Below are 23,655 nucleotides of genomic sequence, written 5' to 3'. Positions count from 1 at the left end.
GCCACCATTTGAACCTCATTTGCAGTAAAAAATATGATAATTGGTTTTTTACCCTTCTATCTGGCAACAAAACTGACACTTTTGGCGTCATCTGGTCCAACCCATGTGAGACTAGGCTCTAAGGAAAGCTGTCTCGGGTGTGGACCAATCAACTTCAAGGACAGTGCACATTATCAGAGTTATGTTTTTTGCTTGCATTATGACTGCAGGTATTGTGGTCTATGCAAACATGACTCCTTGTAAAAAAGGTGTCAGTTTTGTTGCCAGATAGAAGGGTAAAAAACCAATTATCGGTGCCACTGCTGTTGCCGTTTTAGGCCCTTGGGCCCTTATCTCTCTCAGCAACCATGATTTAATATTTAAAAAACAGCTTTCAGTTTGCAGGAAGCTTCCCTATCGGTGCATTGCTATTCACCAGCGCCCTCTGCCTCTGAGTGGGAAAATCAACTGCACTGCGTTCAAACTAAAACGTACACACACACACAAAAACGATTAATGGGGTGAGCAAAATAAACACCCGCCGCATTCTAAAATAAAGGACCGACAGATCGATCGATTCGTTCGTCACCAACACTGCCTCACAATAAAGACTCAAGTTTGTAGGCAATGACCAAACTAGGAATCTCGCAGTTTTCCCAGGACACCAAAATGTGTGAAGCGCGACGATCGGTGACCTCCCGACTGTCACGGTCATCGTCAGCAGTGGCCGTGAGCCATCCTCGTTTTTTGGCGTAAAAAAACGACAACAAACTCTTTGGTTTTTTCGGTAAAGTCACGTAGGTTAAAAGAAAACAAATAATTAAATCACGACGTTTCGGAGGCAACACAAGCTGGAAGCAACACAAGCCAGACGCTTGTGTTGCCTCTGAAACGTCGTGATTTAATTGATTTGATTTATTTTAACCTACGTGACTTTACCGAAAAAAACAAAGAGTATGGATCCTTGCAGTCACGAAAACTTCAAATCTAGAACGACAACAAAGTGAAGCTCAAAATGCAGTCGCTTAGGTAAGGGCTAAAAAGGTGCATTTACTAAAAGAGACTAATTTGTCTGAAAAGCGGAAATCCTCCTTTCCTCTCAGTGTCAGCAACACAAAAGCCTTTGTTTTTTTTTGCCTCGTTATCTTCATGGACTTTTTCAGGAGTATAATGAAATCATCATCGTCACAACCATGATCGATCCACTGCTGGTCTAAGGCTTCCCTCCATTCCTGCACAGGGGCTGATCCCATCGCTCCATCTCCGTGGCAGCTGTCCTCTCGGATGCGTTCTTTTGGCCGCCATTCCATCACCAATTTTTTCCATGAGCCATCATCCCTTAAAGTGACGTATCCAACCCAGACCCACCCTAATTTGACAGTTACCATGGTGTCTACAAATTGCATATGTTCTCTCATCCGTCTGTGTTCCTCTTCCTCTCTTTTCCCTCAAATATAAATCAGTCATTCTCTTGGCACCTCACAAGATGTCAGCATACTCCGTGGGATTTGTGGTCACCACCGGCACATATTGGAGACCATTTCACACATCCAGCCAGATGGTTCAGTGGTTAGCGTTTGGCTCGCATTTGGAAAATACCGAGGTCAAATTCCAGTCAAGGGACCTTGATTCGATCCTTCGTCTATCCTGGGTCCAAAAAGGGTTTTGCCACTTTTTTTTTAACGTTAAGTGAGTACAGATATACGGGACTGTACTCACCGCAGAGAAGTGTAGTGGCACTACCGCACTCTACGATAGCTGGCACCAAACTGGGTCACACGCCCTCCCACGCATTGGCCTTTTACTTTGGATTATGTTCATAAACCACTTTGACTTTTCACTGTCTCAAAAAGCCAGTGTAAGTTGCAGCCTGGTATCTCAAACCCACCATTGGGGCAGGTTTGCATGTTGAGCAATCATCAGGTATGTGAGGTGTACAATGGCATATTTAAATACGAATGGAGAAGGCTGCAGATGATGCAAAGGCAGATCGAGTGAGGTGGTAGGTCGCGTTTGGAACGCAGTTTTGGTTTCCAGCTCTGCACTACATCTAAATCTCCAGTTCAAAAAAATTCCAATAGCCTGGAGACAACAATATATACGCTTGTTAAAGATGAAATGAAAATCCAATACGAAGCATAATACAAAAAAACTGGGACATTTACTTGTGAAATAAGCAAGCAAAGATACACCAACAGCTGAACATGATTGCAAAAACAGAGTTCAAGTTGAACGCGACATGAACCAGCAGAACTCTGCTGTGCAAGTCTAAATAATGACGGCAAAACTGAGAGAAGGCACAGGATGATTAAAAAAAAACACAAACAAACCTGCAAGCCGGTCCGCTACAGGGGCCTTAGTTTGTAGCGGCGCATTCGCCTCTACAAAGAGACGTGGCTAAAGGGTCACGCAAAGCACGCGCAACATCGATGCGAGTGTCCGCCACGTGCTCATCACCACCCCACGTCCAAGGCACGTGCGTTAATTGTGCCGGGAAGCCAGCGACCCAACGCACTCCCGTTTCACGATCGTCTCAATTATCTTCCCCAAAGCCTCCAACTTCTCTGAGGTTAAGAGTTTGGGAACGCTTTTTTTGTAAACGGCAGGGGCGAAAAGAAACCACATTCTGCGTAAGCTCTCGTGGGACAAACGCGGATCTGTGGCAGGGACTTAAATGCGTGACATTTTCACGGGCAATTTATAGCAAACGCCAAGAGCCCTTGCTTGGCTGGGTACTGCCGGGGTCTCATCGGTACGTTTAAATGCGCATCAGTCGCCACGTGGCCTCCTGTCCGTCTGCCAGCCTTGCGTCCCCCCGCGGCCCCGGATATACCGCGCAGCCCAGCAGATCTTAAAATACAGCGTTCGCGTGATGCAACGGGAAGGGCGAGAGGAGGTCCTGATGTGTCCCCGAAGGAGGGGATGGCGGTGTGCTCTCGCGAGCGGCCGGTATGCGTGCTTCTATTCCCGGTGCCTGGCCCGCAGAGAGGCACAAGGGCCCGGCTGAAGATAGAGCAAAGCACAAGAGGTTTTCGGCTCCGCTCCACACCAACCCGTAGCACGTGACCTTATGTCAAAGGTCAACGGTTAAAACAAACCTCAAGACGAATGTTGAGCGTGAAACGGAACGAAGCGGCGACACAATCTGCCGCTGGCGAACGATACCGCCTGTCGTGCGTTCTGCTCTGGCTCTCACACCCCCCCGGTCTGCAAGGGAAACGGCTGCGACGACCCATCCTGCAGTTGGACTCATTTATGCACCAGAATTTTTTTGACTTGTCTGTGAAACATTTATCAGGGGGGGCAGGGGCTGAGCCTTTATTGGGGGGCCCAGCCGCTCCTGTGCCCCCCCCCAGCCCTAATCCTACGACTCGACATCCACACACGCCGCTTTCACAGTGAGACACCTCCTATGCAGCATCCCCGCTAATTCTTCACGTACGCACCAACACATCAACATAGATGCGTCCTCATCAAGCCGTGATCTACCCGCCGCTGGACGAAAAAGAAAAGCCGTCGCCACCTCTCAATCTCTCGAAGAGGTGTTAGGCAAGTCTGAGTCATCCACCAGCACTTGCCTTCCAAGTTCCTGGCTGAACCTTCGCACGTGAACCCAGCATTTAGAGTACAACTACGCTACGATCATCCTCGTCAGCAGCAGCCACGGTCTACTGGACGAGGTCCTTCTCCAAGTCATTGCTATCTCTCACTATCCGGCGACGCAAAAAATCCACAGAGCTCCCGATTAGCACGGTTGACTACGTACGGCGCGAAAGAAGTACAGCATACGACCTTACAGCTCCACCTCCGCTGTGCAATACGGAGACGGAGCCGACAACCGGAATTATTTTCTCGCACGCTTCCAGGTCACCCGCAGTCATCATCATCTTGCGGACGCGGGGCGATTGAAACAAGAGTCGGCGTGCGGATTAACGGGGAGGCCCACGCGTCGACAGAGGAGAGTTTCCGCGCGCTTTGCTGGATGTGGCTTTGAGCGAAACGCGGGTGAGAATAAACCCACGCATCCACGGATCTGGGGCCAGCCGCACGCGTTGTGCGGGCGCGCGCGCGTCACCGGCACAGGAGCGGTGGCCGCCGTTGGTGACTGTGGTCAGATCGGCGATGCGCAGGCATGCGTACGCATACCTGTCAACTCCTCATCAGTGCCCTCCTACCTTATTAGAGACAAATTCAAACCTTATTGGTCACCCCGTGCCCCTTATAAATATTAGAGTTCATCCAACAAAGTCCCATCCGCAAGGGAGAGACATAAACAAGTAGATGTTTTTTTTTAGTTTTGCCCGTATTGAAACGGCTGTACGTCGTATGGACCTGAAAACTCAATTTCCATGTACAAGAATGCGGGTGGGTAAACCGTGTGGGTAATGACACGGTGTGCTGATGCGTCGCGTCCAGGGTGCCGTGCGCCACGCGGGTGCAGAGCATTTGCATTCGCGCAGAAGTGGTTTGCCGGCTGTGTGAATGTATGTGTGTCAATTGCTAACAATTTGAATTTAGCTCGAATTTTTGTTCGCAAAAAAAACATGTGCAGATGTTCGCGTAACGAGCGGCAGGGGGCGCACGGCCTCCTGCAGTTGCTTTGTTGCGCGCATCGCGCCCTTTCAGATGCGCTTCTGCGGCCGTCTGGAACGCTCTTCCTTCCGATGTTAGGAAGCCACTGGAGCTACGCACTTTAAAATCTAAATTGAAAACTAATTTATTTAGAACGTTTTTTAGTGTTTAGTTTGTCGTGCGAAAGAAGTTCAACGTACAGTACATGCAACTGCGTGAATGTGTGCTAAGTAACAACACCAGATGGGCAGCAGTAGTAGCGGCAGTTGTTGCAAGTAGCAGAACTAGTTAGTAAGTAGTCACATTTCCTGAATGTGGTCGGTGCTGTCAGCAGATAACGCGCTCGCTTGCACATCGTTGGCGGTGTGAAAACGCCCGTGGGTGTCGCACATTCAGCGCCCTGCGTGTACTCGCCAGACTATCTGACCTGGACGCAGTTGAGCGATTTGCAATGTCCTGTTTGTGCTGTGGTGGTGAGTGGGACAGGAAGGTGATCTAACGTCCGAAGGCTTACGACAAGTAACCGAGAATGTGCTCGAGTGTGACAGCCGGCGACGAGCACTTTAGGTGGAATCGAAGCTGCATAACCTGAAATGAACTCGGTTTTTTGATGGATGGTTACAGAGTGACATTAGTACTGGGTATAGGACCCCACCCACCCCCCACCCCACCCCCCCCCCCCCCCCGTTCAGCAGCCTGCACTGACCAGCGTGGTGAAGTATGGTCAAACAGCCCACACTATAGAAGTGGCATCGAGGATGCCTTCATCCAGCTGCAGATTGACACATTTCTTTAAATAATTGTCCAAATTTTATTTCAGCTCAGCTGTGTAAGGTTTCCACATGGAGTTACGGTTGACTGGACAGTAGTGAATCATGCTCGTGCAAGCCTCGTCGATTAAAATCTAAAAAAAATGTGTTAACGCTCAGAATACCCGCAACATCATGTCACCTGTGTGAGGATAGATTATTATTTTTAATTACTGCAGATTATAATGTTCAGACGGAATTCTCACGACACATTCATACTTGGGGCTCGTGCTGAGCAACTGCGTAACAAAAATATCACACTTACAGCTCTGCACAGATGGGTTCATGAATCCACTCGCTATAATATTCCCTACCCTGGCTACGGAAGAGTCCAAATGCTTTGAGAGCCAAATATAAATCATTCACCAGCGGGCGTCCTCCAATCACTGGATTACAGGTGTTGTGTCTGTAACTCCATTCTTTACAGGATGGCGTTCTTCATCGCAAGGCCCGCGCGGCCTTTAGTGCGGCCCCTGACGTGGGCACCCCGACAAGACACACAGAGTGACAACACCACCCCCATCACCATGATCATCGTGCTGCTGTCAAACCCCAAAATGTTTTCAAATGTGTGGCGGCCCTCGCAACTGATGTCTTATCGGCAAAAATCGCTGCCCAACCCTCTGAACATCAGTGAAGAACACTGCTACACACAGAGCTCGCCAGCCAGGTGGTTCAGCCACAGGGCGAGTTACTCGCAATCAGAAGGTTGCGAGATAAAACCATGGATCGGGGTTGACTCAGCCCATAACTCCCTCTCCGGTTGATAAAATGAATACCACTTTGTGGGGAAGTCCACAATGGTTTCCCGATGGATACATTTATCCCTGCACTGAATGTGAAATTGCCTGCTCTGGCTCAGGGCTGTAAGTGGGAGATAAGCATCACATCTGTCGCTCATTTGATCACTTTCACTCTTTGATTATTCATACTACAGTGGCATGCAGTGAGTATGTGATGATGGGTATGATTGATATGTGATAGCTGGTCTTCTTTTGGCACACTGGTACGTTGCTTTTTCATTTTAAGTTCGCTTTTCCAAAATACTCCCAAGTTGCTCACATCCGCCTCTTGTCAAGGCGCTCTTCCCCCTCCAACCCAGCTTAAATATACGCTGCTAAGCCTGGTGGTGTTCATTCAGACGCTGTCTTTCCGACAGACCTGTTTCTTCACCTGAGGACGGCTGCTTGCGTTGTGGCCGAAACGTCTTGAGAATTATTGTATTATGTTGTATGTTTATTATTTTATTATTTCCCTTCTACGTGACTTTACCGAAAGAACCAATAAGATGAATCCGCCTCTTTAGTTCATCATTTTGATCGAGGTCTCACCATCATAATTGTCCTGGGTTTTCCAGTGGTGTCCTGCTGACATACAGCTCGAACAGTTTAGCAAACTTGTGGTGCAATGGATTTAGTTTTATTGCATTTTTCCTGCCTTGCAGATGTCCTTGTTAAGTTATTCTCTCTCACGCAGAGGAAGTTCACCCGCGGAGATGGAGCAATACATGCGATAAATTCGGCTCGTCTGCCATATCCTAAGTAGATCGGTGCATCGTAGGACCATGAGAGAGGGCAACAACTTGAGACCTTCATCCAGCAGTGGATGGACCGTCGCTGATGACAGTGATTATATAGTCCAGTGTATGACAAGTGAGAATACTGCAGTGATAGATTTCCTATATTTCCCATCACTCGTCTAGCAGAAGAACTTAGGGGAAACGGCAACTTCCATATCATGGCAAGTTATTTTCCAAGTTTCGAGTTACTATATGTTCAAATACATGACTGGTATCAGCATGGAAACATTTTCAGGTTCCTAAACTGTTTTGTGGTCATTGGTGAACTTCTTTGGAGGCCAGTGTACATTTTTGTTCCCACATAAGTTTCCATTTTTTTTGGTAAAACAAATCAAATGAACACATTGTGAATTTTGAGGGATATTGACGCCTTTACATTGCTTTCTTTCTTTGTGACGGGTCCCGAATGTAAAATTTTCCGATACATTACTTTCTATAGCACCTACCAACAAGTCCGTTTCAATCGGCAGACTGCTTATGATACCATTTTCAGTGCATTCCAATTAACAAAGCGAAATTTGTTGTCAAAGAAACGATTTTCAATTTGTATTAAGCGGCGCAATTATCTCTGAAATATGGGTGTGTGGTAAAATGAGTTTTAAAAATTGTCCGCCTACCCGTTATACTGTCGGGAAGGCGGGCGAGTTTGCTACTGTGTGAATTTCCAGCGCTAGTCACTGTATGATGCATTTTCACCAAATTTTAGCCATCAAAATGCCAGAGCTAAATTTAACGAATTTCTGAGTACGGAACCACAAGCCCACAGTTTCTGCAGGTGGGTGGCCCTTATACTAGCGATGCTAAGATTTACATTTTATTGTTGATGACTGTACAATTTGTGCATTTCACTAATTAGCACATTTAAAAAAATTCATTATTACACCCAAACATATGTTCACTACATTCATCGTGAATACTGCTTTAACATAAATGAATAAATACATTTCACCAATTCTCAATCTAGCCATGGGTGAAGTCCTCTCCACACTGCGTCGGTAGTGGGGGTTCTCTGACCATACTTCACCATGCTGGTCAGTGCTACATGATTATAATTAAGTGGATGTGGTGGGGGGAGGGGGGGGGGCAGGACCAGTTTAGATATCACTCGCTGCTGATGTGAGCCACAGCCGGGAATCAAACTCAGATTGTTGGGACCATAGTGCAGTGCGCTAACCACTGTGCCACTGATCCAATATACCGCCTGTCGCGACTTTAAACTCAAAGGACATCACGTTGGAAAAATACGCATTGTGGGCTGACGTTTCAGGCAGTAGCTCGTCTTCAGGCACTGCTTTAACAAACGTATCTTTTTGTAATTTCACGTGCTCAACCACTGCTGATGCAGTGCCTTAATCGTTCTGTTCAAAATGACAGTGCTCTATTACAGCATCACCGTTAGCCTTGATCAAACTCTCACTTCAACTCTCTATATATAAATATATCACCGCTTAAAAGTTTTCTTGAGGAAGAACCTAAAATTGTACATTTTATTCCTGGCTGCGGGAAAAAAAAAGTGAATGCAGGAAACAACTCCCATCCTTCGTTCCCCCCAAATCTGCCTCTGATTCGAGTGACGTCAATAACGGCATAACTTTGCGTACGAGTCGGAACTATCTGTTCGTACGTTGTATGTGTACGTGTGTTGAACTTCTTTTGCGCCGTACGAAGCCAACTGTGCTAATTGGAGATGTGGGGGAAGGACAACAAACTAAATATAAAAAGCAGTTCTGTAAGAAATTCGTTTTCAACCTAGATGATTTAAAAGTGGATAGCTCCAGTGGCTTCCTAATATCGGAAGAGCGTTCCAGACGGCCACAGAAGTGCATCTGAAAGCGCGCGATGCGGTGACCGCCGCCTTTTTTCGACGGCAAGCCAATAGCCGCTGCTGCGAGGATGACCGGAGTTCGCGTGATATTCATTCGGCCACGTCCGAACGAGGTCTTGAAAATATTCCCGTGACAGGAATTGACCGGCATTAAGGTAAAAGAAATATAAACGAACGCGTTGCTTGTGTCACAGCGTGTTCAACAAGCTTCGTCGCTACACCGCTTCACGCTCGGTCTCATCAACCGATGGCAAGGAGTGCATGAAACCTCCGAGTTGTTTATCCCCGGCTCTCGTTTTCGTCCCACGTATCTCGGGACTCTGCAGGTCCTCCTACATCAAACCTGCATTTCAATGCCGTCGTAAGCCCCGAACTTGTACTACGTTGTAGCGTCGATCGGGTGCGAAGGGTGCGCTGCAAAACTCGATCGATGATGACCAATGAAAGCGCGATAAGCATTTCAAGAGGCGCGCGGTGGGAAACACGGAGACGAGCGGAAGACTCACCGACAGTAGAACGCCTCCTGCAGCACCGGTTTGTGTGATGGCGGAACAGGCATCGACTTCTCGGGCTGAGTCGGGTTTCCTTTGACGGAGACACCTGTGAGTGACGGAGACACGGGGGTGGTCTCAGTACAAAATCATCGCGTGCTGCAGATGCAGACGCCGACGACAGCGTGGTGCTTGCAGCTCTTTGTCGATCCACCGCCAGTGTTGGCACGCGGTTGGACCGTCGGACCGACGTTGGCCCTAACGTTCCACGTTGACTGGGAAGGCCTCCCGCATGCCACGTTGGTTACGGGATCGACTGACTCACTCCCGAGCATTCGTACAGCAGTTTTGCAAAAAAGGTGCAGCCCTGCAATTTCTTGCTCACGCCACTGCCGGCTGAAAGGGTATTCACTAAAAAGGAGCCCTACAGAGAGCCCCTCTGGAGGGTATATTGGCCGTGCCGGGAGATCGAATCAAGCTGGCGACCACTGGGTTCCAAGTCCAGTGTGCTCACCATTATACCACGGCCGCTCCCTTAAAAGCACTCAAGCAGTATCAGACTCAAAAGGGCCCAACGAGAGTGGTCGCGTAACGTTTTTCCAACAGAAACCTGAGCAGGCTTAAATGCAGATGCATCGTAGAGGCGTAAGATCGGGAGCGGTTGGTACAGAACAGGAAGGGAAGCGCGAGGGCTCCTCGCGAGACTCACGTTGCGCCGTCTTCACCCCTGGCTTCTTACTCCGCGGCTGCGGCACGGGCCGCTGCACTGGCGACGAGCTGGCGCCGTCATCCACCTTCAACGGCAACGGCTCGCACCGTGACTCCGTGGCGCGGGGCGAGGTCGCGGCGCGGGCGACCATCTCCGTTTGCGTGGCTGCGTCGCTGGTGATCGCCGGCTGCGCCTCTTTTTCCACGGCGATGTCCATCCTGTCGTAGAAGCAGATGCCCTCCGTCACCTTGCTCCTCCAGCCCCGCCGACTCTCGTGCGAATGGCACTCGGACCTCGAGCCGTTGAGGCAAGCCGAGGATTTCCGCAGCGCCGGGCCTTTGTGCCCCACCGGCGCGGGGCCCTGCGGTCCGCTCTTCTCCCGGAGGTTCCCGTCACGCGTGCGCCTCCCGTTGCCTTGCGTGGCCCTGCGGCCGAAATCGACGGGAGCGGCGGGGAATCTGTCGGCGGGGCCGGCCTCCCACCCGACCTTTCCGGAAGGCCGGAGTTCGGGGCTTCTGGCACGCGGCTGGCGGCTCGGGACTTTGACAGGCGGCAACAAAGTGGCGGGCGATCCGACCTCCGGCGAGTGCCGACCATTGGGCCTGTGTGAGTGAAACAGTTGGCGAGGTGTCGGAAGCGGCGGTCTCTGAGAGATGTTCATGTAATTGCGGTTCAACTTCTCACCGGCCAGCGCGGCGCCCTTGTTGGAATTTGCTGGTGGACACAAGTAGCCCTTACCGCACGAGTCCGGCTTGTTGGTCCGAACGCGAGAGTTGGCATTCTGCTCCGCTACGGTAATCCAGAAATCTCTGGCAGCTCGACTCACGGAGGGTCCCACACCTTTCCTCTCCCTACCCAAATCGCAACATCGGTCCAACTCATCGCAGCTTGAGGAACTGGTCAAAGACGGACGGCCAAATCCTCCGTCGTTCAGATTCCCGCACTCCAGGCTGTCGAGCGACGACTGCTTTTTGCCGGCCAGATTGCTCCTCGTTAAGTACGGGGGTTCGCTTTGAGCGACGCCGCCCGCTGCCGCGCGGTACACGTGCCTGCCGTCCCACAGGTTTGCCCCGGGCTCCACCACGTCCGTGTATTCCGGCTCGACGCTGTTGAGCGTCCCGGAGCGACGGTCCTTCGAGGAGCGCCACCTCTGCTGCTCGTCTCCGATCCCGGGCGCGGCGGCGTCGTCGTCGTCGAGTTGCCGGAACACCATGGCCGCCTTGCAGAAGCGCGCGCGGTTGAGGATGCGCTTGCGATGGCCCGAGAGGCCCACGCCCAGAGCCTGCAGCGCCGCATTGTCCTAGGCTGACCAGCTCGGTGGGGCAGCGGTAACCGTGGGCGATGAGCGGAGCCGCATACTGGCGCAGGCTGATGGCCTCCAGCCAGGCCACCAAGGGAGCCTCAGAATCCGTCATCGCACGCCTCCGTGTCACCTGGCCCTCGGCGGCGGCGGGCGGTGTGACCCAACGTCACATCACAGGTGTATCCTCACGAGCGCTTCCTGTTGGGGAAATGTTTTTTTTTTAATCGCGATTTCCCCCCCCCCCATCCCCACCCTCTCTCTCAGTATGGTACGATGGCAAACCAAAACAGCAAAGGTCTGTCTACATTTAATAATACTGTTTCAGCTTTAAAAGCTTGCAAATTAAATAAGCATTGGCAAAGTACCATGTCGTTAATGTTTTAGATGCAAAGAACGGCCCTTCTTGCAATTATTATAATCATTATTATATTTAAAACATCTTATTTCATGACAATAACCAAGACCAATTTGGCAAATGTTTTCTCACGGAAACTTCTAGAAAATTAGTCCTGACACTCAGCTCGAGTAAATAAATGAATATTATATTATGGTGGCAAGCAAAGGGAATTGCAGTCACATCTATTTTTTTGTACAGTACTTCCATGCTCCCACGTCTGTGCTGCCTGCCTTTACCACCACCATCCCAGTTTCGTCCAGACAATGGCTGAGGTGGTAGTGACCAAATCACCTGTGCACCTAGAATAGAATAACAATAATAATAATAATTCAAATTTAGAAAGCGCATTCCATCCTAGGATCCCAATGCGCCCAATCCCATGAGATCTCAAAGGCTAAGCAGCCTTTGAGCTTGGAGGATGCTCGGATGAGTGACCGCCGCGAACAAACAGATGCTATAGGCTCCTACGTGACTACGTTGTGAGCAGCCTGCGAGCAGGACTCGATGAAGCTCCCTCCTCCTTCACCAACGCACAGTGGCCAGCTTGGGTGAAGTACGCTCAAACCCCACCCCATAACCCACAGGCACGAGGAGGCACTCATCCAGCGGCAGATTAACAAAGGGCTTTACTTGGACGTAACAAATATTGTCAATACACGAATACCAAGACACGCGCATTCACCGAAAGGTAATATTTGTGCTTCATATCCCTATTCTTAGGTTTTTTCGGTAAAGTCACGTAGGTAAATTTTTATTTTACTTTTATTAATTTTAATTTTTTACTTATGTGACTTTACCGACAAAACCTAAGAATATGAATACTTGCAGTCACGAAAGCTTCAAATCTAGAACTTCATATCCCTCTCCGTGTACCGTGTGCCCGTTCATTTGTACCGCACATTCAGCCCCGTGGAGTGGACACGAACAAGGCTTGGATATACTCCTCACAACGATGCCCTCTATTCGTATATTTCGTCGTCAGCTTGTGTGTTTTTGTTGTTGTTGGTATTTAAGCGATGACCCCCTCGCACAGGCAGAAAGGTTTAGCGGTAACAATGCGGAGCGTTTGCCGATTGCCCAGCGCGCGCTTTTGTTTTGTGCCAAATCCATAAAGTTATTGCGGCCTGCTTTCCACAACAGCGACACGAGTTGCAGTCGTGAAAATGTGAGTCATCGAGGCGACCGATGGATATTCCTCTGGCAGACATTCCAAGTCACGCTTCTTGGAAAAGGATGTGCATTTCAGCTCGTGTGACTCACAGCTTCGTGCTTTCTGTAAAAAGGACGAGTCTATAAAGCCGTTCATTCATTACTTCGCCCTTTTGTGTTTTCGACAAACGTGAGCGTAAACTTAGACCGCTTATTGAATTCATCATCGTTGCTTATTCTGGCTGCTTGCTATGTTTGAATTAGAGTTGAAGTGAACGGTGGTGAACATGCAAACAAATGCAGACACGATTCCTTGCAAAAGGTGTTTGGACATCTTAACGCATATTTTGTTGCCAGAAATGGTAAAACCTATTCTTGTTTTTTCATACTTTAATACTGGAAAAACACTTACATGTTATTAATAATAATATACAGACATTTGTCAATGTGTTATTGGATGAAAGCCTCGCTGTGTCGATAACGGGAGTTATGTATGTGTCTCTCTCTATGTATCTCTGTGATATCTGTCTCTGCTTATATGTCTGTCTATATGTCTCTGGTTCTGTGTTTTATCTCTCTCTCAAATTTAGCATTCTCAGGAAGAACGTAATCAACCAGGTAGGGTGTTGATTGTTATGTTATCCGACTCTCTGTTGTATTACATTACATTTCTAAGTATACTAGATTTGTGTTTCTATTTCATTTATACCTGATGACGATTGCTTGTGTTGCAATCGAAACGTCGTATGCTAGTATTTAATTTATTATTTTCTCTTTATACGCGACTTTACCGAAAGAACCAAAGAGTGATAATTGTTTTTTTACCCTTTTATCTGGCAACAAAACTGACACTTTTTTACAAGGAGTCATGTTTGCATAGACCACAATACCTGCAGTCATAATGCAAACAAAAAACACAACTCTGATAATGTGCACTGTCCTTTTGGCGTCATCTGGTCCAACCCATGTGAGACTAGGCTCTAAGGAAAGCTGTCTCGGGTGTGGACCAATCAACTTCAAGGACAGTGCACATTATCAGAGTTGTGTTTTTTGTTTGCATTATGACTGCAAGTATTGTGGTCTATGCAAACATGACTCCTTGTAAAAAAGTGTCAGTTTTGTTGCCAGATAGAAGGGTAAAAAAAACAATTATCATATTTTTACTGGCAAATGAGGTTCCAATGAACCAAAGAGTGATAACGGGAGTTATACTTCACTACACTGGTCAGGATGGGTTGGTGGTGACCCACGACCAGTTCAGCGAAAACTTCACCACTGGTGTGAGCTGAGGCCAGGAATCAAACTCAGGTCGCTGGGTACACGGTACGGTTTGCTGACCTCTGCGTCAATAGGCTTGGCAAGTGGTACAATTAGCGTTGCCAGGGCAAACTGCAAAAGCTGTGCCAGCGGAGGTCACCCACTCCCATAGCTTCCTGGAGCAAAGCCAAAGCAGGTTTGAGCTGCCGGGAACTTACGCTGGGCACAGATGGAGTGACGGCAGCGAGGGAGGAGAAACATCCACGCCCACAGATTTCGTAGGTCGTGGCCAATTTTTTTTAGTTTGGTTTCCCGAACCCGTGCCGGTAATAGCAGCACCCGCAGCCAACGCAGCGCATTTGTGAGGTCGTTTTAAAAAAAAAATCTCTTTTCGGCGTGAACCGCGCTGTTTAGCACGAAGGCGGCGGCCGCAATCGAACCCTGCTAGCAAGATGACAGTCACGCCCAGAAGGGCATCGTGCACACATAATTCAAGGATGCCGGGTCTCATGAGTGGCAGAATGGGTCTCAGGCAGCACGTGACGTAAGATTTAGCGGTCGGCGCTACTGCCAACGGGTAAATATCACTTGTGCATTGCTGTGCCAGCAGCAGCGGAGTCAACGACAACAACAGTTTGCATGAAAGTACTGGTTGCGTGTGATTTGTATGTGTGTAGACATGCACACCTACACGGCGGTGTAGCGGTTAGCGCGCTGCGCTACGAACCTGGTCCACCCGAGTTCGATTCCCGCTCACGGCCAACACCAGTGAGGATTATCTGAACCGGTTCTGAGTCTCCCCTAGGTCGACTCAGCCTCAAATGAGTACCTGGTGCGGTGTATAAACTTCGCCACTGGGGAGATAAAGGCGGCCGGGAGCGGTGCTGGTCACCCAACCCTCTCGTGTGCCGTGCCAGCCTTCATAGGTGCTCGCTAACAGCACTTGCCCCTACAATCTGTTAAAGGCTATATGGGGGATCTTTGTCTTTGTTATGCATGCATAGTAAGGAGCACAGGTGGTGCATCTGCCAGTCATCTCGGTCAACCCACGGCACCTGGGGCTGTCCCCGTGACCTCCTGCCAGCGAGCCTCCGACACTTCACGTGGTCTCGGAGTGCACCTAGCCTGGCACAAGCGCCGTGGTGACATCACCGCCACTTAGTGGCGAACGGCGGCTGTTGTTGGGTGTTATGCGTGCTTCTGTGTGTTAACATGAGAATGGTAGCGGTGGCCAGCTCGGTAGAATGTGGTACCGTGGCCGGCATGGGACCCTGGTGCACGAATCCCTGTACAATTCCCCCTCTCTCTTCGTAGCCCGGTGTCCGGTGCCCCTTGGGCGCAGTTGCACCGCCTACGCTCTTCAAAGCTCTGCCCAATGGGTGGTAAGCACCATCAATGAGCGTGACGGTGGGGCGCTAGCTATAGCGTGTGTCACACGCGCAGTGGTGCCAGGCATCGGCATGCCAGCGCGGAGAACGGCACGAGCGCTAAGCGTAAATAGAGTGAAAAGTCCATTCATAGGTGACACTTCATTCATTAGTAGACGCGTACGAGCAGCGTGCTTACATGGGGAACTGAAGGGTATCTACATGAGCATTACACAGTTCCGGTGCAGAATATGTACGAGGATTGTGACGATATCTTGATATGTAAAGTATGCTGGGATTCCTGCTAAATACTGCGACTGATGATAGTTTGAAGATTACCCACACACAGAAGGTCACATTCCGTAGATAAAAGAGCATTTCATATCGTACATATACATACGCACACAGCGTTATTTCTAGAAATTTGCCAAAGATTTTCAACCTATTGTTGGCTGAAGGCTCCGAGCGTGGGGTGTTGATTAGGGGGTGGAGGAGGAGTTGTTGTCACCGATCAGTGAGGGTCGGTGACAGGGGGTGACTTAGGACCGGTTGCAATATGAACAACCACCGTTGACGTTTAATAGCGGCAGTGACTCTGTGAGTCGAAATCGGATCACTCCGGTTCACAGCGAAGTGCGCTTACCTCTGCACCACCACACGCAGTCCGTTATCGTAAACAGTGTCGCGTTCCTACACGATTGTTTTATAATACAACCTTGCATTGGGCGAAGCCTTTATCTATGTACACCTTTTTATAGTGCTGTTTGTGGCTGGCCTCTTTTTGAGTTTTGGGCGTGCGCTCTTTGCACCTGTGATTTCAACAACAACAATATTAAACTGCGATGCACAGTATGGCAATTTGACACGTGTACACACGAAGTACACGCCAGTATTACAGACACAAATGACATTAAACACAACGTCGCGTAGTGCATTAGACCCTAACACACAGCGTCCACACCCCGTACTTAAGTACGCACATGACACAGTGGACTCGTATATATGATCACACACAGCACCACATTCATGCATCGCGGTGTATTACGCATATTACACAGTACAACGAGAACACAGCATCACATTCATACACAGCATTACACAAATAGCCCTCACAACATTTCACAAAATGCATGATTCACACACAAACAACGATCCCCCGTGTAGCCTTAGCAGATTGTTGGGGCAAGTGCTGTTAGCGAGCACCTATGAAGGCCGGCACGGCACACGAGGGGGTGGGTAGCCAACACCACGCCCGGCCGCCTTTGTCTCCCCAGTGGCGATGTTTACTACACACCGCACCAGGTACTCGTTTGAGGCTGAGTCGACTTAGGGGAGGCCCAGGACCGGTTCAGATAATCGTCACTGGGTGTTGACCGTGAGAGGGAATCGAACTCGAGTCGCCAGGTTCGTAGCGCAGCACGCTAACTGCGGCGCCACCGCTCCAACACTCACACACACAGACAGCATCACTCAGATCACTCACACACAGCGTCACACACACATAGCGTCACACACACATAGCGTCACACTTACAGCGTCACACACACAGCGTCACACACACAGCTTCACACACACACAGCGTCACACTCACACAGCGTCACACACACACAGCGTCACACACACACACAGCGTCACACACACAGTGTCACACTCACAGCGTCACACACACAGCGTCACACACACAGCTTCACACACACAGCGTCACACTCACACAGCGTCACACACACAGCGTCACACACACACACAGCGTCACACACACACACAGCGTCACACACAGTGTCACACACACATAACGTCACACACACATAGCGTCACACACACAGCGTCACACTCACAGCGTCACACACACAGCTTCACACACACAGCGTCACACACACACAGCTTCACACTCACACAGCTTCACACTCACAGCATTACACACACACAGCGTCACACACACAGCTTCACACACACAGCGTCACACACACACAGCGTCACACTCACAGCGTCACACTCACAGCATTACACACACACAGCCACACACACACAGCGTCACACACACCATCACACACACACAGCGTCACACACACACAGCGTCACACACTCACAGAGTCACACTCACAGCGTCACACACACACGTCACACACATCACACACACAGCGTCACACGCACAGCTTCACACACACAGCTTCACACACACACACTACATCAAAACGCACATTCATACACCAACATATACCACGCAGTGCACATTACACAGCCTTCACTTCACAGTCACGTACAGCAAGCATACAGCGGGCGTGTCCTCTACGTTGCGTGCGATTAACGTCAAGGGGTAACATCAAGGGGTAACATCAAGGGGTAACTTTAAGGGGTAACATCAAGGGGTAACGTTATGGGGTAACTTTAAGGGGTAACATCAAGGGGTAACTGTAAGGGGTAACTTTAAGGGGTAACTTCATGGGGTAACATCAAGGGGTGACATCAAGGGGTAACATCAAGGGGTAACTTTAAGGGGTAACAACAAGGGGTAACTTCAAGGGGTCACATCAAGGGGTAACATCAGGAGGTAACATCAAGGGGTAACTTTAAGGGGTTAACATCAAGGGGTAACATCAAGGGGTAACTTTAAAGGGTAACTTGCCTGGCTTGCAAGACGAGGAGGGCACGGCAACTCTTTCTCATCCAAAAACACGCGCCGCTCCTACGTGTGTCAACACCGCCACCACTGCCACCACCACCACCACCCACCACCACCACCACCAACCACCACTGTCACCACCACCACCACCAACCACCACTGTCACCACCACCACCACCACCAACCACCACTGTCACCACCACCACCACCAACCACCACTGCCACCACCACCACCACCAACCACCACTGTCACCACCACCACTGTCACCACCACCACCAACCACCACTGTCAGCACCACCACCACCAACCACCACTGTCACCACCACCACTACCTCTGCAGTGCAACACGCAGCGGCGGCACAGCTTAGCGGCGCAGAGACGAGTCAGCGAGAGGGAGGAAGGCGGCAAGGAAGTTCACACGAGAGGCGGACGAGAAGAAGGAGGAGGATGGAGGAGGAGGGGGGGAGGCAATGGGTGGAGTGACGTCACAAAGATGGGGGTTCGTCAAAACGCGCTCAGGTGTTTGACGTTTCAAAATAAAAAAGACATTCTAACAACGGCAGCAACAAAGTTACCCACTCGTATCGCCGCGGCACGGCACACGAGGGGGTGGGTGGCCAGCGTCCACGCCCGACCGCCTTTGTCTCCCCTGGTGGCGATGTGTTTGTTTGTTGTTACACGACAGCATCAGGGTAACTCATTCGAGGCTGGAGGCGACCTCGGGGGGTGGGGGTGGGGGAGACCTTGGGGACCGTTTTCAGAAATTCGCCGCTTTGTTTTCGTGAATTTGGTGAGCGAGGCTGGAGTGGCGACACAGAGATTCATCACCCGGGTTTTAGAAACCCTCTCGATCGATCACGACGACAACAACAAAGGAACGAAGCAGGAGGACTTCTCCACAAATCTGGCTGTCGCCTGATGAAGCTGGTTGTAATTACTGGCGAAAAGTCCAACTCGGATTGTAAATGTTGTGGCTTGGCTCTCCAACACACAGGTGTGTGCTAAAGTGACAACCCTTACTAGGTGGCTGTGGCGGGTTGACCGACACATTTATATGAACGCGATCTAACCCACACAAAAAAAACCTATATTATAAACTTAGCCATGTGCATGGATATGCAAAAAAAATCCCATCGGGGGTTTGTGATGAACTGCAGTGTCTGTCTGTGTGGTTTTTTTGCACGTGTTCATTGTGCGTTGTTTTGAAACGTCACGTGTCTTTTTTTTTTATCCGGCCTTGCGCAATGTTTCTGTTATGATGATGGCATTCCTGTGAACACGTTATCAGTGCCCGACCTTATTACAGACCAATTCAGACCTTATTGGTCACCCCGTGTCCTTATAAATCTCAACGTTAATCCTACAAAGTCCCATCACAAGGAGAGAAACACACACAGACACAAATATAAAATTGTTTTTGTTGCCCGCATTGAAACGGCTGCACGCCGTACGAACCTGAAAACTCAATTTCCCTGTACAAGAATACGGGGTGGGAAACCCGTGTGGCTTGACAGCTGAGTGACGGTGCTGGGGATGGTTTCTACTTCTTCTCGTCACTTAACAGGTTTCATTGACGCTGGTCAGGGTGGGTTGGTGGAACGCGTGGGGATCGGTGGATGTGGAGGGGATTACTTGCATACTAGGATCGATTGAGATATCGCTCGCCACTGATGCTGGCCTTGGCTGGGAATCAAGGTGGCCGCGTGGCAATCACACTGCTTTCACTTCAGGATCAGGATAATTATTAATAACTGGAGGAATCCGATGAACTACAAAGCTTTTTTTCACATTGGTCCAGTACGAGTACCATACATTATTAATATTCTTAGGTTTTTTTCGGTAAAGTCACGTAGGTAAAAACATTAAAAAGTAAAATAAAATAAAAATCACGACGTTTCGGAGGCAACACAAGCTTCCGTCTTCAGGTGGTACCGTCACAGCCACGACAGCTGTATCAAGTAAATGAGAGATTGCAGGAGCTACCACTCCGTTTATATAATGGTTGGAGAAGGTGGTGGGGCAAGGGCCGCATACTTTTTTATTAATATGATTCGATAAATTGTCCTGTAGATACAGCACACCCCCTCGATAAGAACAATAACTTTTAATTTACTTTCACGAGTGCCCTGACGATGTTGTTACATGACCTTCAAGCGTTGTTTTGATGATGATGATGATGATTATTAACGTAGCTTCTTCGTACTCGTGTTCTGACAGCCCAAGACGCATAATCCGAGGCGTTGTTACTTCCGTAGCTACCAAAGATAGATAAACTAACCTGTCTGGGCCACGTCCTCTTTCGATGCACATTTTAGTGGAACCCTCAAATTCGTGTGAGTGACACGTGTGTGTCTGTGTGTGTGTGTGTGTGCAATGTAGTGGAGCGGTTAACACGACGATTATCTGAACCGGTCCTGGGCCTCCCCTAGGTCGACTCAACCTCAAATGAGTACCTGGTGCGATAATGTAAACATCGCCACGAGGGAGACAAAGGCGGCCGGGCGTGGTGTCGGCCACCCACCCCCTCGTGTTGCTCTGCCGGCCTTCATAGGTGCTCGCGAACAGCACTTGACACAAGTTCTATTACAGGCTATACGGGGGATCTTTGTCTTTGTGCAATACCGATATGCACGGAGATGCAGGTAGGATTGATAAGGGGCCGTCCATAAATGACGTCACGCGATTTTGGACGATTTTTGACCCCCACCCCCTCGTCACACGGCGTTACAAAAAGTCAGACCCCCCCTCAATATGACGTCACAAAGCTCTGCCCCCCCCCCAAAAATTAAACATGCTTCAAATCGCTTTAAACTATTGTCATGGTAGTGCGTATTTAATGTGGCGCTGCACTCTGATGTTGTAGGAGAAAACATTTATTAAACAGTCTATTTAATTAAGTAGAACGTGTTGTCTATATATATTTAAAGTTGCGCATTTTGATGTGACGTCACATTTATCACCCCCCCCGTCACACATCGTCACAAATGTCTGACCCCCCCCCCCTCTAGGTGCGTGACGTCATTTATGGACGACCCCTAAGGCAAAGTCACTGTTTGAGCAGCAACGTGTTGTTGTTGTGCGTGTGTCACTGCCCGTACTGAGTCATCCACACGTTATTTTGCCTCTTAAAGAGCCGCGTTTCACAGTTTGCAGACACACAGACACCTACGTCCACGGGACATTGCAGGTGGGTGATGCAAGTCTCTGCAGGTAACTCGATTGGTATGTCCAAACGCGAGTGCAACTCAGGTGGGGAGGGGGCATGCCCACGAGGTAAGAAATAAATAAAATTCGAACCTAGAGTGAACTACAAAGTGCTGTACACGGACACACAGAGGCGACCGTGAACACCAATTGTAAATGAGCGAAGATGCTATGAAAATAAAGGGCCCGTAACATGAGACCGTTTAAAACCAGTCAAGCATGGCTCGCAAACGGGTACCGACGAAAAGGGTAAGAAAACGAGATGCTGGTACGAAAACTATGAATTGTAAATCTTATTTCAAAGCACATCATGACTACTCTTAGGTTTTTTCGGTAAAGGCACGTAGGTAAAAAACAAATAATAATAAAAAATATTTTTTAAAAAGATAGAAGTAAAATAATTATATCTATTAATTTTTTTATTCTTTTTATTATATTTTATTACTTATTTGTATTATTTATTTTTTACCTACATGGCTTTACCGAGTATGAATCCTTGCAGCCACGAAAGCTTCACATCATGACTGACAATGCAATGGTACTAGCAGTTTTTGTGCGCCCTTTGTCAATTTACATGCGCTTGTGTGCGCGTGTTTTTGCAGCTGACGGGATTTTTGTTGTCTACTGGAGGAATCCGATGAGCCATGAAGCTCTTTTGCACAGATTTGAAGAGAAACTTGGAAGTCCCTTCATCGTCATCATCATTATCACCATCAGCCAAGGCAACACCGTACTTGGCACCTCTAGGCAATCAAACATGGCTCAAGATTAACAACAACAGCAATCACAGTACAATGAACTTTGGCCAATCCAGGGCCCCCGTGTCTTGCACGTAGACTACCTGTTAAAATCTTGATTTGAAGCTTTCGTGACTGCAGGAATCCATAACTCTTTGGTTCTTTCGGTAAAGTCACGTGGGTAGAAATAAAATTAAACAAATCACGACGTTTCGATCGCAACACAAGTGACCTTCATCAGGTGGCACCGATACAGCAGGGCCTGCGGTTGTCCTGTTTGATTTTAGTTCTAACGACGTGACTTTACCGAAAGAACTAAAGAGTATGGATACCTGTTAAAACTCGCTCCTCTCAAACACGTGGGCCTGCAGACCACAGCATTCCAGTTTGTGATCATAACAGCCAACCTCTGTCAAACCACACCGATAAATGAATGCCACTCCACAGTCTGCTGGTCATGGGTTTTTTTTTTAAACAATTTCTACCATACTGATCAGGGCGGCTTGATGCAGCACTCATTCAGGACCGGTTCAGGAATTGAACTCGGCGCCCGCCAGGTTAATAGCGCGGCGCGTTCAAACATTCGTCACTCTCATCATCGCTCGCGCACTCGCAGGCTCACATCGCCAAACTCGCAAACGCTTTGCGCGAACTCCAACTCCGAGAAAGTCGCCCCTGCAGCGCATTTTTGTGCAGCGAACTTAGCGCAGTTTGCAAAGAGGCACACAATTGCCTAGTGAGGAAATGTGTGAACATTTGAGTGTTTGGTTCCTAGGTCGTGTGCCATGCGTATGCGAGTGAACTAAACATTTCCACAAAGTTAGTTTCGCTTGAATTGTGTGTGCGTGACACAAACATCACCCCCACCCCCCGTATAGCCTTAATAGACTGTTGGGTGAAATGCTGTTTGCGAAAACTATGATGACGAGCACGGCGCATTCGACGGGGTGGGTGGCTAGCACCACGCCCAGCCATGCAGGTATTCATTTGAGGCTGAGTCAATCTAGCGGATGCCCAGGACCGGTTCAAATATTCGTCACTTTTATTCGTCGAAACGGAGAATCGCACCCAACCTTTGCACGCGTGCCCACAGTGAGTCGTGCCCACGGCGATTGCCACGAGTCGTACGTGTAGGATGATGACACGCGTGAAGAGGAAGACGCATCTTGCACGGATGTAACGCGTTGCCTTCTGCGGGCTCCGTGCCAGCATGAGTAACAGGATGAGAGGCCGCGCAATAAACTCGGGGTTTCGCCCACGATTTTAATACTTCAGGAAACAAAAATAAAGGGTGTCTCACGACGAGGTCCGATGGACTTCTGCCACTCCTCCATTTCTGTGGTCACTTGCGATCGCTGGCTGCAGACGTACGCACGTGTCATTTAAGTCTTCCCTCGAGCCTTCAATCAACATCTTGCACGGGCAGCTATGTATACACAGGCTGTAATGCAACTCAATGCACATCTATTATATACAAACAATATAAGATGATCGTGGCTGAGTGGCCGATGTAAAGTCGATGATACAGTATCTTCCAAAAGGTATTTCAAATCGTGCATCTTTCCATGTTTCTTTGCACACGTTTGTAAATAACTATTCTCACAGCATGTTTCATCAATACGAGACTGGTCGCTACATAAATCTGAAGAAATGCAA

General features: G+C 49.0%; 1 protein-coding gene across 1 annotated transcript in view; it reads right to left on the bottom strand.

The window, feature by feature from the left end:
• The window catches only part of LOC133350010 (arf-GAP with Rho-GAP domain, ANK repeat and PH domain-containing protein 1-like), a 99,675-nt gene extending 81,491 nt beyond the window's left edge, over window positions 1-18,184 (bottom strand). The window contains 4 exon segments of the mRNA XM_061563959.1: window positions 9,271-9,364; window positions 9,965-11,264; window positions 11,266-11,461; window positions 18,057-18,184. Coding sequence (XP_061419943.1) covers window positions 9,271-9,364; window positions 9,965-11,264; window positions 11,266-11,379 — 1,508 coding nt within the window. The 5' untranslated portion in view covers window positions 11,380-11,461; window positions 18,057-18,184.
• Window positions 18,185-23,655: the final 5,471 nt, after the last annotated feature.

The sequence above is a fragment of the Lethenteron reissneri genome, chromosome 32, assembly GCF_015708825.2.
Source record: "Lethenteron reissneri isolate LAM-NWPU_2019-01 chromosome 32, ASM1570882v1, whole genome shotgun sequence".
NCBI classification, from domain to species: Eukaryota; Metazoa; Chordata; class Hyperoartia; order Petromyzontiformes; family Petromyzontidae; genus Lethenteron; species Lethenteron reissneri.
Note: the sequence above shows the minus strand (reverse complement) of the source record. Positions and strands in the feature narration are given on the sequence as shown.